This window comes from Peromyscus leucopus, chromosome 2 (genome assembly GCF_004664715.2).
Source record: "Peromyscus leucopus breed LL Stock chromosome 2, UCI_PerLeu_2.1, whole genome shotgun sequence".
NCBI lineage: Eukaryota > Metazoa > Chordata > Mammalia > Rodentia > Cricetidae > Peromyscus > Peromyscus leucopus.
In genome coordinates, this window is record NC_051064.1 from 19,405,587 (window position 1) to 19,423,319 (window position 17,733).

General features: G+C 42.5%; 1 protein-coding gene across 3 annotated transcripts in view; it reads left to right on the forward strand.

Annotated features, from left to right (window-relative positions):
• Nucleotides 1-818: 818 nt before the first annotated feature.
• Nucleotides 819-17,733, forward strand: part of Dpy19l4 (dpy-19 like 4) — a 64,969-nt gene continuing 48,054 nt past the window's right edge. For all 3 annotated transcript variants that reach the window (XM_028871582.2, XM_037202400.1, XM_037202401.1), the window contains exons 1-3: nucleotides 819-972; nucleotides 4,544-4,651; nucleotides 13,239-13,363. In XM_028871582.2, the coding sequence (XP_028727415.1) occupies nucleotides 957-972; nucleotides 4,544-4,651; nucleotides 13,239-13,363 (249 nt within the window). In that variant the 5' untranslated portion in view covers nucleotides 819-956. The remainder of the gene's footprint in view (nucleotides 973-4,543; nucleotides 4,652-13,238; nucleotides 13,364-17,733) is intronic.

The window sequence follows — 17,733 nt, forward strand, 5'->3', positions numbered from 1 at the left end:
TATTGTTATGAAATAATCTACATGCATTCCTTCGCAACAAGTACTATTGTGCTCTTTTCCAGAATATTGAAATGTGCAAATATTTTAAGTCAGTTGTGGTGACTGACACGTTGCTTTCTTGTTTCCTTTTTTATTTGATAATGGTTTAACTTGCAAATGTAGCTGCGTTTGACCTTGAACTAATGAGCCTCCTGGGATTACAACAGGGAAAGATAACCTGGCACAAACTTCTTTTTTGTAGCAGTCAAGTGTCTACGAAATCAGACAGTGGATCACTCTTGTCATTATAGTAGTTGGGAGCCTGAGGCAAGTTGAGACCAACCTGGGCCATATAGTGAGATCCAGTCCAAACAAACAAACAAACAAACAAACAAACAAAAAACAACCAAACAAAAACCTACCAAGCCAAAGAACCTGCCTGGTACATTTTGCCTGGCTTTGAAACCATCGTGAGAACACTGTGAGAACAGGCATGCACTGCCTGCAGATCGCGTCCAGGGTTCCAGTTCTAGCTCTAACTAGCACTGACTTGCTCTGCGCCTGAACCTCAGTCTTCTGCTTGTAAAATGGGACGGACATGGGGACTTTCTGAGTCCAGTCCCGACGTCACGAAAAGCTCGCTCTGGCTCCTGCTTTCCTGTGAGGGTCACGCAGGAGGGAAGTGGCGGCGGGAGCACCCGCCTCGCTCCTCCCTGGAGCGCGACGAACACTGGTCCGTGGTGGGCTTGGCCCTGGCGCGCTGGCGAAACGCTCCGGCCGGCCGCCGCTCCCTGCACTCTGGTTCCCGGAGCGCTTGGGGGACCCAGTTGGCGGCGACACCGGAGGGGGGCGGGTCAGGAAGTGGGGGCGCGGCAGCCGGGAGCGGGCCGGGGCGGCCGCGGCTTGGCAGACGCGGAGGTTTGGGAGATTCGGGGCCGCTCGGCAGCCGGCGGGCCACCCGGGCCTCCGCGGAGACGATGGCGAAGGAAGAAGGTGACGGCTGCAGCGCGCCAACTGCCGGGGCGGGCTCGGGAGAGGGGCCGGGGCCTGGCTGCGGGCCGCGGGGAGCGGGGCGGGTGGGCGGGCGGGGGCGCGCGCCCCCGAGTTTGCAGAGCACCCGGGCGCGCGGAGAGAATGGCCCAAAGTTTCGTCTCCCGGAGTGGGGCGCCAGGTGGAGCCTAAAGTTGGGAGTGTCAGAGGAAGCCGCCGGGGAGTGGCGGAGCTGCGGGTCCCGATTGCTCCGCGCTGGAGAGCCGGACGAGCTTGGGTGGGTTCGGGTGGGAGCTTCGGGTGCAGCCTGCGAGGGCTGGCACCCCGCGCGAGGAACTGAGGCAGGGATCCGGGATGGATGCGCAGAAGCTGACGGAGTTCACTTGTGCTGCGAGGGATGATGAGTCGCAAAGGGCAGGGGCGTGCAAGTGGTTTTAGGGGACAAGGAGGCCAAAAGGACCTCTAGGGTTAAAACTGATGGACTGGAGAGAGCTCTGCATGCCCCTCAGGAACAATGTCAAGAAAATGTTTCTTAGCCAGCAGTATTTATCCAGAGTGGATGCCCACACTGAGAGAAAAATAGGAAGCGGCAAGATACTAAGCAGCCAGTGATAAATAGTGTAAAAAAGTATTTGCGGCACAGTAACTTCGTGGTACGTGTGTGCACGACTGAGCTCTTAGATGCCCCTCGCTTGGCTGAGCAGCCAGACGCTGCATTCTCCAGGAATGCAGTTTCTTACCTTGCATAGTGGACTTGTGAATGTGATCGTTAGTTCATCGGATTTAGATTTAAGTCGTTGAACCGAGGGTACAAGAAGGGAGCTTGCAGAATTCAATGGAAAGCCATTTTTCAAAAGATTATCAGAACTGTAGTGCTGACTGGGACTTGATCCTGCCCCTGAGGTCAGGATTTAATCATTTCTCCTCTTCCTGCAGTTCTCATTAAAATTCACCCACATTTAAGATACCTAAAAACAGCCTCGAAACCAATAGTTTGTAAGGAAGAACGTAATCCCTCGTTTCTTGAGTGTTACCTGTGACTGCTATGTTATCATTGGAAAACCAATTTTTTTGTAAGTTTTATTTTTGTGGCTAGCTACAAGTCTGTGTGGGAAGTTGACAAACCAGTTTGAATGCCCTAGTGAGCACATTCGGAAAAAAAAATACACACTGCTAAAACTTGATACTATAAATATGCAGAAATGCCATTTAGGATGTAATTATGCTTAATAGCTATGATGTCGAACTTGTTTAAAAGACTATCATTTTGTAAAAGTATTTGGCTATAAACTAAGGATTTTGGGTAATCTAAAAACGAATGTGTTTTATTTGGGACAATTAGTGGGTGGCAGTTTTATTAAAGTATGTTGTTTCCTTCAACAAATTTTTAATTCCATTGGCTAGGCCTCTCCTCCTTTAGGTGTTGGGATATAAGACAAAGAGTGAGTAAATATTTTTTGAGATGACGCGTGTGATGATATTTACAGCAGCATTGCCCTGAGTACTTTCTGTTTACATGTTTTGTATTTGTCATGTTAAAATTAGGCCAATCTATATGTTTTTATTTAAATCCAGGTGCTCTTTCTAGCTTTTGACTTACTCACAGGTACTTGGAACCTTTTGTTTTCCAACTGTCTCTCAAAGTAACATTCTTCCAACATCTTTCTTGACGCAGTGGAACTTTATTGGTGCTTCATATATGCTTCCTGAAACAAACATAGGGCAAACAAGAGGAGCAGTAAGCTTTTCTCCTGGACTCCCCCTGTCTGTTCTGCAGGCTTTGGTAGACAGTGTTAACATTTCTCCTGCACCCTCCCGGTCTGTTCTACAGGCTTTTTTTTTTTTTTTTTTTTTTTTTTTTTTTCCAGACAGGGTTTCTCTGTGTAGTTTTGGTGCCTTTCCTGGATCTCACTCTGTAGCCCAGGCTGGCCTTGAACTCACAGAGATCCGCCTGGCTCTGCCTCCCCTGAGTGCTGGGATTAAAGGCGCGCTCCACCACCACCGGGCCTGGCTTGTTCTACAGGCTTTGGTAGGACAGTGTTAGCATCTCTCCTGGGCTCTGTCTATTCTAGGTGGACATCTAGAAGCCTGTTTGTAGCTGTTAGTTCATGTGACCATGATGGGGTGAGAGATTGAAGTAGCAGATTATTCTTGTGGATATGTAACCATCATTTGGTTTGGCGGGTTCTCTATAATGTAACCTGTGGAAAAGGGAACTCGATCTCGTCCCAGATATTGCTTTCAGCTTTGCTGTTTTTACCCCCGACCCTTGCTCATGAGTTAGCTTGGAAACAGTTTTAGAATGTATTTGTTTTATTCAGTTTTCACAGTAACGCTAAAGAGTTAACTCTTTGAAACCAAAAAAAAAAAAAAAAAAGTTAACTCTTTGATCAGAGTAGCTCATTCTCATTGCTGCTGATTCCATTCTTTAGTTTCACATTTTATAGCTTGAAGACATAACTATGGAAAAGGGAGAGAAATAAAAACCTGGACCACATTGTTAACTTGACAGGGGCACTCTGGTCTTTCATAGTAGTTATTATCTCACAAGATAATTTTAGGAAAGGAAAAAGTTACATTATCTATGTCAAATTCCTGTTTAATTTGGGGTATCTTATTTTCTTTTTTAAAGGTTTTATTTATGTATTATGTATGCAGTGTTCTGCCTACATGTATGCCTGCACGCCAGAAGAGGGCACCAGATCTCATTACAGATGGTTGTGAGCCACCATGTGGTTGGTGGGCATTGAACTCAGGACCTCTGAAAGAGGAGCCTGTGCTCTTAACCTCTGAGCCATCTCTCCAGCCCCCGAGTCTCTTATTTTTTTAATTTGCAATTTAACTTACTGGTTTAGTAACTTCTATATTACATTTTTTTAAAAATTAGAGATAGAAATGGTAAGAATTTTGGTATTAGGGCATTTTAGCTGTTCCCCTATGTATGATGGAACAGAAAACAAACACCTACATTTGTCAGCTCTGTGAGATTCTGCAGCGCTTTCAGGATTGTGCTGTGGAGAATGCATGGCTGGGTAATAGCTCAGCAATAGAGCCTTTGTCTAGTATGCTCAGGACCCTTTGTTCAGTCCCAAATCCTGGAAAGAAAAATGTACCATCATTTTTCTTTCCAGGATTTTAAAAGAACATCATTTCCGGAGAAGAATTTGTAAGCTTCTTTATCAATTGGACTCTCACAACTTGAGTGGCAGTGGTGGTAGGGGATACACGTTTGTTGTTTCCGTTCGTGTGTACTAATGACAGTTTGGGGAAGAGGCACAGATATGAAAAGTTACTTCTGGCACTAATGGGTCTCATATGACTTGTTTTAGTCACATGACTCCCAACATTTTTCTCTTAGAATCATAGACGATATACTTGATTCCTTCAGAATCAAAGTTGTACCTTTTGTGCCAATTTATCAACCAGGGAAGCTCATTAGAGACAGGGCTTGGGGATTTCATCTGGGATCTGGCCATGTAGATAACCTTTGCTTATTTATCACATAGTAAAGTTGGTCCATTTGAGGTACTGAAGATTGATGTACACATTGCAATAATGTCTTAAATGTTTTAAGGATCATCTGTAGAAGTGCGCCAAAGGAAAAAACCAAAGACTTCAGGAAGTCAGGAAGCCAGAGCAGAGAAGAGAAGTGGTACCCCGGTTCCTGTAAGAGCCCCGAAATGTAAGTCACATGGACTGGGTGAGTTGCCTGGGTGGTAGTACACCAGCTGAGATAAGTAGGTTTTCATCATTGGAGCATGTGAACTTTAAAAATTACTTCTTTTGTTGTTTGTGTTTTGAGGTGTTGAGGAATAAATCCAGGGCTTGTGCATACCAGTTAGATAAGCACTCTGCCACTGAGCATACCCCATCTTATAGAAAGATATTTGGAGATTAATTCATTAACACAATTGATTTTTGATATAGAGCAACCCCTAAACTTTATTACTTTACAGTAGACATTTATATCTTGTTTGTGGTCCATGTTATGGCCATGATATGACAAATACTTATTTCTGAATTATGTTACATGTTTTAGTCACAGGTTGGCTGGTTTGGCTTCATGAACCAGGAAGAAACAGCCCTTATTTGGGACATGGTTTTGGAGATGGAGGAAAAGAGCAGGTAGAATCATACAGTGCCCCTTGGAGGTTCTGGTGGATTGATCCTCTGTTACTTGTTTTTCTATTCGTGGTCCAAGCAAGTTCTAGTCAATCCAGATGAGAGGTTACAGAAACACACCATGACTGCTGAAACAGAATGTTTGTGATCATGAGTAGAAATACATAATTTTCCATCTCTATTCATTCATTTAATTTATCACATTGTGGATCAACCCTAGGGCTTAACATGTGGCTCACATTATCAGTGAGCTACATCACCCTATAATCTTTCTGTAAGGAAGGAGAAAATGGTTGGGAATATTAACACAATCTTACTACATTTTATCCCTTTCCTCATAAATATTTGCCCCTGTCTCTCAGATAAAACATACCCTCCCCTGCTCTAAGGAAGACATTCAATCTTATTTTGTCTTACATCAGTTTTAAAATTCAAGATATCTTTTCTACATCAGGGCCAGGTAGGACTCATTCTGAGTTTCAGACTTATGAAATAAAAATACAAGTTATCTGCAGTATGTTACAGTCCTCAAAAACACCCCATGTCCAATGGTTTGCTTCAAGGATTTACAAATCTTATAATTGTCCTTAAAGCTATAATTTACTATAGTGAATAACACAAAATCGGCATGGGCAAAGGCCTTTTGGCTAAAGTGTGTAAGTTATTAGACACATACTTCTAAAATTCCTCTCCTAGTGGAGTCATATAGGACATTCTTTATGTCTTTGGCCTTAAATGGTGGCATTTATATTTGTATCAATAAGTGAAGCTCATTAGAGACAATGTTCAGGGTTTTTACAGGGAGTTGGCCAAGTAGGTACCTTTCACCTATCCTCTGTGTAGCTAGAGTTTTCCTGCCTGGCCCACAGTCAGGACAAATCTCTGTCACCTGCCAGTCCCACAGCCACTCAGACCCAACCAAGTAAACACAGAGACTTATATTGCTTATAAACTGTATGGCCGTGGCAGGCTTCTTGCTAACTGTTCTTATATCTTAAATTAATCCATTTCTATAAATCTATACCTTGCCACATGGCTCATGGCTTACCAGCATCTTCACATGCTGCTTGTTATGGCGGCGGCTGGCAGTGTCTCCCTCCGCCTTCCTGTTCTTTCTTTTCTCCTCTCTGTTAGTCCCACCTATACTTCCTGCCTAGCCACTGGCCAATCAGTGTTTTATTTATTGACCAATCAGAGCAATTTGACATACAGACCATCCCACAGCACCTCTGACCAAATTTTAGACTCTCGGAAGAAAGCATAAACAACATTGTACAAATAAGGTAAGCACAGTAAACCACACTTATCAAAGAACGGTAGAAGCTCTGGAAATCAAGTTCCTGGATGCCAGCCAAGAGCCTTGCTAATTCTTTTCTGTATGTGCCCCCTCTCAATATACACCGTTAGTGTGATACTGTAAATGCCTCTGTTTGAAAGGAAGCATCTCCCAGGCTTTATCACATGTCTCATAGCAATCTGGAAATCTTGCTAAGCACAAGATCTCCTTACCCTGGGGTAGTTAATCTTTGGTGTTTCCTGTTGTGTTCTTTGGGAGTTCCTTGAAGCTCATTTTTCCTTGTGACTTGCCCTTCTCTATTATCTTCCTTCCCTGAAGAGGGCATTAGACCTATGTCCACATAAGGGCCAAACAGCTTTCTTCTTCTTTTTTTTTTAGATTTATTTATTTATTTATGTATACAGTGTGTCTGCAGTCCAGAAGAGGGCACCAGATCTCATTGTAGGTAGTTGTGAGCCACCATGTGGGTGCTGGGAATTGAACTCAGGACCTCTGGAAGAGCAAACAGTGCTCTTAACCTCTGAGCCATCTCTCCAGCCCCCCAAACAGCTTTCTAAGGTTGCTTCCTGCCTATAGAAAGTTAAGGGTCGATATATATTTGCTCAAACAAGTCAAGGTGCTGTATGGTGGTGCACACCTGTAATCCCAGCACTCAGGAGGCCAAGGAAGGAGGAGCGAGAGCTCAAGGCTGACAGCAACACAGAGTGTCACCTTATCCCAAACAAACATACAAGCATGTTATACAGTGGCAAACATTTGATAATATTGTTGCTGTGAGTAGTTGCAGTTGTTTTTATTTTTTAAAAATGATTTATATTTTTATTTCTGTAAATTGGTGTTTTTCCTGCATGCGTATCTGTGTGAGGGCATTGGCTCCCCTGGAACAGGAATTAAGGGCAGCTGTGAGTCTTCTAGAAGAGCAGCTGGCACTCTCAATTGCTGAGTCTTCTCTCCAGCCCCCATTTTTAAAATTTACATATATATACATATACATATATATATTTATGTGTTTGAATGTTTTGTCTGATTGTATGTATGTGAACCTCATGCATGCCCTGTGACTGTTGAGACTGGAAATGTGTGTCAGATCCCCTGGGAATGGAGTTGTCAGCTGCCATGTGGGTGCTGGCCATCAAACCCCAGTCCTCTGGAAGAGCAGCCTGTGGTCTTAACCACTGAGCCATCTCCCCTGCCCTGTTTTTATTATTAGGTGTGTATGGGTGTGATGTCTGCATGTTGGTACGGGCATATGAGTGCAGGTGTCTAGAGAGGGCAAAGGTGTCAAATCTCCTGGATCTTGAGTTACAGATAGCTGTAAGCCACAGAAATGGGCGTCGGGAACTGAGCTGAGGTCCTCTGGGAAAGCAGCAAGTACTGTTAACCACTGAGCCATCTTTCTAGCCCCCTGCTTAGCCGTATTTCATTGTTTGACTCTATCATAATTGTTTCTTTGTTGGGCATTTGGGTTGTTTTCAGTATTTAGTTACAAATTTCATGCTGTGAACTTTGTGGATGTATATTTTTATTTCTTGTGGGCAAACCTTTTATTAACCTAAGTTTTTTTTCCTCTTTCTTTCTGTTTCTGTCTGTCTGTCTTTTTCTCTCTCCCTTTCATCTTCTTTCTTTTTTCTAGACAGGGTTTCTCTGTGTAACCCTTAAAGTCCTCTGTAGACCAGGCTGGCCTTGAACTCAGATCGCCTGTCTCTGCCTCCTGAGTGCTGGGATTAAAGGTGTGCGCTATCATACCCAGCCGTTTTTTAGAGTCAAGTCCTCACTAAGTTGCTCTGGCCGGCCTCAAGCTCTTGAGCTTTTCTTTACCTCAGTCTCCCAAGTAACTGGACTTGAGGTTTGCAACTTTGCCTCTACCTAATGAAGTCTTTGGGAGTGCCTGTCAAAATTAAAAAGGCCTGTAGCTTTCCAACTCTGCAGGTCTGAGTGGACTTAGGAGCCTGTCTGCAGGCAGATCTGAGAAAGCTGTTCAGCCGCTCTGAGTGTGTTGTACTTTGGGGAAGGATGTAAATATTTGTGGCTGTGGAGACAGATGGTCAGTACTATTTTATTATTCATTCCCAAACATGCGCTGTTTTTCCTAAAAGTGGATTACATCTCCTTCAGTTGCCCTTTGATTTGGACAGCCTCATGGAGGTAGTGTCTTTCCCTGTCCCAGTGAGAGGCAGGCCTGTGACAGGTTTGAGCCTGTGGAATGTGAGTGGAAGAGCAGTAGACTAGCTCTGAGTACAAATTGTCTGCTTCCTTGCTCTGTTCCTCTGTCATGACTCTAGCAGGGCTCTAGCAGGCCCAAGCATGGCAAACACAGGCAGGAGCTTGGCAAACATGGCCTGACAGGTTTTGCCTTTTACCCTTCTCCCCCTCGATAAAAACCGTTAGATTGCATTCCTAAAGCTAGCCACCAAGGTCCATTCCCTTATTTGGCCACTGACTCATTCCTGAGACAAAACACCAAGGTCCAGCAATCAAAATTCATTATTTGGCTAATCTGTCCAATCAGGATTTACCGGCTCACCCTAGCACGGTCTCCCCTTTCTCTCTTTAAAAACCCACTCCTGCAAAAACACCTGCTTGCTGCATGCTTGCTGCTCTGCTGAGGTTCACAGTCTGCTTTTGCAGCCTCCCCACCCATGACTTGCTTCTCTGGGGTAATAAATCTTTGTGCTGAGAATTTGGTGTCTCTGTGTGCCCTGTACCACCTGCCAGGGGCCTGTCCTCCCTTACAGTGATGACAGCATGTCCCAGACAGGGAGGGAAACTTCTCGTGAAGACACGGGAAGACCAAGAACAAAGCTGAGGTCTTGAATTAAGCAGTAGTCTGAATTGGAGTTATGGTTGACTCAGAACCCATGTGTTGCTTGTGGTGGTGGTACATTCCTTTAATCTCAGCACTCAGGAGGCAGAGGCAAGTGCAAGTGGTCTCTGGAGTTTGAGGCCAGCCTGGTCTACAGAGTTCCAAGATAGCCAGGGCTACACAGAAAAATCCTATGTTTTGGAAAACAAAAACAAAAGAACCCATGCATAATAAAAGTGAGAAATAAAGCTTTGCCTTGTAAGGTATTGATATTTTTAGTTTTAGTTTTTGTTTTTAAGATTTATTTATTTGCTATACATAGTGTTCTGTCTGCGTGTATGCCTGCATGCCAGAAGAGGGTGCCAGATCTCATTAAAGATAGTTGTGAGCCACCATGTGGTTGTTGGGAAGATACATGCTCAGCTATGTTCATAGCAGCACTATTCATAATAGCCAGAAACTGGAAACAACCTAGATGTCCATCAACTGAAGAATGGATTAAGAAAATATGGCACATATACACAATGGAGTACTACTCAGCAGAGAAAAACAATGACAGCATGAAATTTGCAGGCAAATGGTTGGAACTAGAAAATATCATCCATCCTGAGTGAGGTAACCCAAACCTAGAAGGACAAACATGGTATGTACTCATTCATAAGTGGATACTAGATATAAAGCAAAGAACAACCAGACTGCAACCCACAGAACCAGGGAGGCTACATAGCAGGGGGGACCCTAGGATGACTGTGGCTTATAATAAGTTTTGGTTTTACTCAATTACTGGACAAGCCTCAATGAAACATTTCACTATTTGTACTGTATCAAGCTGATAATAGGAAAAAAGAATAAATAAATAAGATTGATTTATTTACTATACATAGTGTTCTGTCTGCATGTCTGCCTGCACGCTGGAAGAGGGCACCAGACCTCATTACAGATGGTTGTGAGCCACCATGTGGTTGCTGGGAATTGAACTCAGGACCTCTGGAAGAGCAGTCAGTGCTCTTAACCTGTGAGCCCTTGAGGCTTTTTTTTTTAAAATTAATAAAATCGTTTGTGACCTGAGAGAACCACCTTCATTAAATGCCCTCTGACTTCCACACCCTCGTGGTAGCATGTACATACATAGAAATTTTTAAAAAGGTATATAATTGAAATGTTAAGAAACAACAACACAAACTGTCACATGTATTACTGATACTGAAATGTATGAGATATATTTTATTTTCTATACTTGGTCAGCATTTTAAAACTGAAAGATTTATCTGATTGTGCTAGTTTGTGACTGACAACTTAATTGAGAGTCCTAGCCTTTGTTGTTTATTTTACTTATTTAGAAAAAGGCCTTGCTCGGTAGCCCACAGCAGCCTAGAACCCATCTGTTTGTGCTTTGCCCGCCTTGACCTCTGTACTGCTGGATGATGGGCATTACTGTCATCTTCAAACTGAATTTTCAGTCATTTATTTACTTATTCATTGTGTGTCGTCCCGTCCGTCCCCCCCCCCCCCCAGACAGGGTTTCTCTGTGTAGCTTTGTGCCTTTCCTGGAACTCGCTTTGGAGACCAGGCTGGCCTCGAACTCACAGAGATCCGCCTGCCTCTGCCTCCTGAGTGCTGGGATTAAAGGTTAGATATTAGGCTGTCATTACTTCTGTTGCTTTATGTATTTATGAAAGTACATTTGTGCCGGGCGGTGGTGGCGCACGCCTTTAATCCCAGCACTCGGGAGGCAGAGCCAGGCGGATCTCTGTGAGTTCGAGGCCAGCCTGGGCTACCAAGTGAGTCCCAGGAAAGGCGCAAAGCTACACAGAGAAACCCTGTCTCGAAAAAACCAAAAAAAAAAAACAAAACAAAACAAACAAACAAAAAAAAAACCAAAAAAAAAAAAAGAAAGTACATTTGTTTAGCACAATAATAACATCTGGTATCTGCTGTGCTTTTAGCATGTACTAATCACTAAATGCTTTGGGAACAGGAAATATGTAAGGAAATATGTGTGTGTGTATTACATATGCATATATGATGCATATATTTGTGTTTATATATAATAATTATATATTGTAATATCAGAGCTAGTAACTTGAAAGAACCAGGCATATAACTGTGATGTCAGCACCGGGAAGGTGGCGGCAAGAGGGCCATTGAAGTCGAGCCTCTGCATAGTGACTTTTAGGTCAGCATAGTTACATATGACCCTGCCAAAAAGCCAGGTGAAACCAAACCAAAACCAAATTTTAAGACAGTTATATCCAGGCTGGCCGTAGTGAGTCCTTGTCTGAAATTTAATCCCAGCACCTGGGAAGCAGAGGCAGGTGGATCTCTGTGAGTTCCAGGCTAGCCATAGTGAGTCCTTGTCTGAAAAACACCACCAATAACAACAACAACAAAAAACCCCAAACCATAAAACTAATAATTGATTTATTCAATAGTTTAAAGATATTTAGAGTATTTAGGTTATTTTTTATTTAGAGATGTATATTTTATTTGATAAAGAGTAACTTTTGCAAACACTGAGTTTTGTTGGCCTTTCAGTGATAGGGATTGAACCTGGGCATTGCCCATTCTAGGTAGCACTGTGCTAAGCCTACAGCCTTGAGATTCTTGTTTAACTGATCTAATAAATCAAAAAGTTGATTTCCCCAAACTTGTCTGCCACTCAGTACCAGAGCAGTGGGTGTCGTGCCTTTGGGACTTTGCTCCCTGTCACAGCTGTAGTGAGACTGCATCCTCCTGTGTGCAAAGTCCAGATGTGTTCTGTGCTGAGGACTCCCATGCAGACAGTTTCCTGTGCATCCTTCTAAGACAGAACCATCAAAACTCATTGAAGTATATATAATATATAAAGGACTGTTGTTTATAGTATGTGTACAATTATTCTTGAAGGGAAGATATATCAACAGTAATTCAGAATGCCATCAAAACTCATTGAAGTATATATAATATATAAAGGACTGTTGTTTATAGTATGTGTACAATTATTCTTGAAGGGAAAATATATCAACAGTAATTCAGAATGAGAATGTTTTTTAGATATTAGTGCATACTTTTAGATATTAGTAATTCCTTGATTACTTTTAAAATCAATGGACATTTTTTTCTCATGTTTTTATTTGTTTGCTTTTTTCAAGACAGGATTTCTTTCTGTAGTTCTGGCTGTCCTCTATAGACCAGCCTGGCCTCGAACTCAGAGATCTGCCTGCCTTTGACTTAACCAGTTTTCAGTGTATTGTTCTTTAATTTTAAGCATATTTACCTTGTTGTGAAACAAATCTCTATAGTGTGTTCATCATGTAAAATAGACTTTAATTAAAACCTTTTTCTTGGGCAGGCAGTGGTGGCACACGCCATTAATCCCAGCACTTAGGAGGCAGAGGCAGGTGAATCTGTGTGTGTGTGTGTGTGTGTGTGTGTGTGTGTGTGTGTGTACATCTGAACACACATAGAGATCAGAGGACAACTTTTGGTAATTATTTCTCTCCTTCCACCATGTTGGTCCCAAGGATTGAACTCAGGTCATCATGATTGGTGGCTAGTACATGTCCCCACTAAAGCTTCTCTCTGGCCCCTAGCCTTTAGCACCTCTTTCCCTTGTTGGCGTTTTAATTAGTGTGACACATTTGTTACAGTAATAACTCCTGATGCGTTACCCTCAAATAAAGCCCATCCTTTTTCAGAGGCTCTTACTTTTGACCTTACGTCTGCTTGCTTTTGCTGCTATGTTTTTTTGGACTCTGCTCTGACAGTTTCTTAGGTTTTTGTTCTGGTGGCTCTGACATCCATCTGTCCTTTCCATCTCCTCTGCCTTCCTTTGCTTGTAGTGGGAATTAACCCAGGGCCTCACAGATACCCAAGCAAGCCTTCCAGGAACTGAGCTCATGGTTGGAAGAGCCCTGGTCAGGTGTCGTGCAGGATGAGTTTGACATTCCTCATGCTTAGACTGGGTTATGTGTTTTGGGGAGAAACCATTGAGTTGGGATGTCATTTTAATCACTTCGTTTCAGGACCATGAATTACTTTTTGATTATCGTCAATATTCTTTTTCAGATGTGTCGTTTCAGCGCTTTGCAAAGATATTTATTGGCTGTCTCGCAGCAGTTATTAGTGGTATGATGCATGTTTTCTACTTATCAGCATACCATGAACGGAAATTCTGGTTTTCCAACAGGCAGGTAAGAAGAAATTTGTGTAATGTGTTTCTTTGGGGGTCATATATATATTTGGTAGGTGTGGCAAGTGCCATCTTATTTATAGATATTAGTGAAATGTTATAGAAGCTCTTTTGAGACACAGTTACAGTATCAACCTTAAAATATGTAATAAGCTGGCATGGTGGCATATACCATTAATCTTAGCACTGGGGAGGCAGAGGTAGGCAGATCTCTGAGTTCTAGGCCAGCCTTGTCTACATAGCTGGTTCCACACTGACCAGGCCTGCATAGTGAGACCATCTCAAATAAAATGTAATAAGGTAATTTGTAAAGTAGAAATTATTAGGGTGCTCTCTTTAGATATTATCTGGGACTGCTTAAGGAAAATCTGGTTCAAGTGTATGAGAACTGGCTGCAAGAGGCACCAGACCAAAGAAAGACGGGCCGATCCGGGTTGCAGAGAAGATGTGTGGGGGGCTCCTGTAGAAGTGAGTCCGGACAGTAGCAAGACAAGTGAGACCTTGAGATTGGAATCCAAAGGAAGTGGAGATAAAATGGTCAGAACAGTGCTAACTTCTTTCCAACGGAATACACTGGTTTATATAAGCTAATACCAAGGACATCAGGCACATTCGTGGTCCTAATGTAGGTAGCATGTAGGTCTAAGGTTCCAGGTACCACTCTAATAGTTCTGTTTATAATATGCTAAGAAACGGGGAACAGATCAGCACTATTCAGGAGAGCCTGGTCAAATCAAGCTAAATCTCTCTGGGGACTTGCAGTAAAGTGTGGTGGTATTGGTCAGCCTCTTAGTAGTTTTGGTAGCTCATATTTCAGAAATGTGGATTTCAACATTAAAATAATTGAATGTTTAGGTTATATAATTACATGTATTTAATTTTGGAATTAGATTGTATAGTTGCAATTTTGAGGTAAGGTTGAAGATGATTAACAAATACAACAGGATTTACATTTTATTAAAATTTTAAATTTTCAAATTACACTTATTAATTTGTGTATATGTGTATGGTATGACAAGTGTCTTGATCCACTGAATCATCTAACTGGCTCCAATAACAGTATTAAGATGTTGCCTCATGTTTAATGTTTGGTTTTAAATTTTTATTTCACAGAATCCTTAATCACTCTAGTTATTTTTGAAATTTCATCATTTGACCTTTGAATAAATTCTCTCTCAAAGTTCACTTGACTATATGGAGTTTTAAAGTTTTGAGTTCGCAATGCTGCTTTTTGTTTGTTTAGTTTGTCACTGCTTAATTTTGAGCAAGTGCTTAAGCTGGCTGAATGTTTTTGGACACTGATTTGTATAAAAGAATGAATATGAACACTTTTTACTGAGTAATTACTGACCATGTCTGTATATTGGTTTCCTTAAAAGTCTGTATCTTAAGCTGGGCATATATCCACCTTTAATCCCAACACTCAGGCTGAAGCAGGTGGAGCTCTGTGATTTCAAGGGCAGCCAGGTTTACACATAAGTTACAGAACAGGCAGGACTGTACAGCAAGATCCTCTCCACAAAGAAAGAAGAGAAAAACATAATCTCTGTCATTATAGTTGTCCATGCCAAGTTTAGGGAGGAGCAAGATCCTGTCTCCACAAAGAAAGGAGAGAAGAAATAATCTCTATTGTTATAGTTGTCCATGCCAAGTGTAGGAGCCCACCCAGGAGCCAGGAGAAGTAACCTCCCCTCCGGTTCTGCAAGCCGGCAGTCTGGAGTGTTTAGGATCATTGTATTGTATAGGCGGAACTGAGAACAGCAAAGGTTGAAAAATGGAGCAGGTGTTCTGAAGAACATATAATCACAGTAGTGTATACAGATGAAAGACATTGGCATTGAGAGCTTCTTCAAAACTGCAGAACTTCTCAAAACTTGTAGAACCTACTTTAGACTCAGTCTACATTTTAGTAAATTTATTTATTTACTTTCAAGATCAAGTTTCTCCGTGTAGCCCTGGCTGTCCTGGAACTAGCTCTGTAGATCAGGCTGGCCTCAAACTGAGAGATCTCTTGCCTCTGTCCGCTGAGTGCTGGGATTAAAGGAGTGCACCATCACACCCAGATGGTTAGTAAGGTCTTTATGTGTTTCATATGCACAGGTAATTTAAAAGATGGTGATTAGTGTTTCATTTTTGAAATCTGGCAAAGAAACAAATCTGTTTTTGTTGTTCTTTTGTTTTTGAGACAAAGTCTCACTCTGTTAACTAGGCTAGCTGGAAGCTCACTATATATAATCTAGTCAGGTCTCAAACTCATAGTGGTCTTGCCTCATCCTCCTGAGTGCTGGAGCTAGAGACATGAGCTACCACATCCAGCTGGAAGGAAATCTTCCATTCCCCCAAATAATGTTTTGTTTTGTTTTGCTTTGTTTTGTTTTTTGGTTTTTCAAGACAGGGTTTCTCTGTGTAGCTTTGCACCTTTCCTGGAACTCGCTTTGTAGACCAGGCTGGCCTTGAACTCACGGAGATCTGCCTGCTTCTGCCTCCCGAGTGCTGGAATTAAAGGTGTGCGCCACCACCGCACGGCCTTGTTTTGTTTTTGAGACAGGATTTCTCTCTGTAATCCCGACTATCTTGGAACTTGCTTTGTAGACCAGGCTGGCCTCGAACCCACAGAGATCCAGCTGCCTTTGCCTCCTGAGTGCTGGGATTAAAGGTGTGTGCCACCACTCTTCAGCCCCAAAAATAATTTTAAAAGAAATTCACTTAGGTCTGTCTTTATTTGGACTGCTAAAACAAAATACTACAAATTGGGCTGGAAGGCCAACATAAGTCACAAGCAGATTTAGTATTTGGTGAGGACCTGCTGCTTGCCCTCTGTCTGTCTTTCTCTCTCTGTCCCGCCCCCTACTTTCTAAGACAGAATCTTACTGTAACACTGGCCGGCCAGGAACACACAGCTCTATCAACCTCGGCCTCGAGAGTGCTGGGGTTAAAGGCGAATGCCCCCAGGCCCAGCCCAGGACCTGCTTCTTGATCCATAGGTGACCATCTCACTGTGGCAGAGGGATGAGGGAACTCCAGGGCCTCTTTCAGAAGGCTGTGTCCTCATGGCATACCCACCTTCCAAATGCCCTCTTTCAAATACTGCCTAATACTAGGGATTAAGTTTCAACATACAAGATGGATCCCTGTAGAGGCACTAACATCCAGACCACAGCAGTTTCTAAATGGGAGAGGGGTTCATTGACCTGGAAAACATTTCCTCTTGGAGACTCACAGTGGAAAACATACGGAAACAGAAAAGTTTTACAATAAAGAAACTCAAAGGACTGTTAAATCCAGTTCTTTTCAAAACATAACTACAGAACTATTGGTATTTTTACATTTCTTTAAAGGCAAAGTCTTGTTATGTAGCCCAGGCTGGCCTTGAACCTCCAGTCCCCCTGTTGGACCCTTTAATGCTAGGATTACAGACTTGAGCTCCAAACACGTACAGTTTTTATTTGTATTTGTTTATTTATCTTAGCTATGTGTGCGCAGGGCAATTAGAGGACAACTTTCTCTTCCCAACATGTGGTTTCCGGGGGTCAAACATGGGTTATCAGGATTGGAGGCAAGTGCTCTTACCCACTGGGCCATCTTGACGATCCCAAGACTCTTTAAGTAACTCTCAGTAAAATCTTAAGAAGTTAGAACTTTGGAAAACTGCTCGTAGGGGCTTGAGAGATGGCTGATTGGTAAGAGTACATATCGCTCTTACAGAGGAACCAAGTTCAGTTCCTTGTACCCATAACAGGCAGCTCACTGACAACCTGTGATCTGGCGGCTATAGGGGAATCGATGCCTCTGGCTTCCACAGGTACCTGAATGCACACACGAGCACACGTGCACACATACACATAATTAAAAATATTAAAAATAATTTAAAAAATGGTTCTAGTAGCATTGTTTTTGTTTTTTTTTTAAAGGTTTATTTATTTGTTATGTATACAGTGTTCTGTCTGCATGTATCCATGCATGCAAGAAGAGGGCGCCAGATCTCATTACAGATGGCTGTGAGCCACCATGTGGTTGTTGGGAATTGAACTCAGGTCCTCTGGAAGAGCAGCCAGTGCTAACCTCTGAGCCATCTCTCAAGCTCCCCTGTTTTTGTATTAGTAGATAAATACAGGTTGAGTATCCCTTATCCAGAGTACCATGGGCCAAAGTGTTTGAGATTTGGGTATTTTTTTTAAATTTAAAATTTTGCAATATTTATGTATACACAATCTGATATCTTGGGAAGGGGCTCTAAGCCTAAGCATAAAATTCCTGTATCTTATAGTTTCTTACATGTAGTCTGGAGGTATTTTTGCATTTCTGTTGTGCTAGCCTCTTTAGTGTTCTTCCATGAGGTCAGGGTAGAACATTTTTCATTTGTACCACACA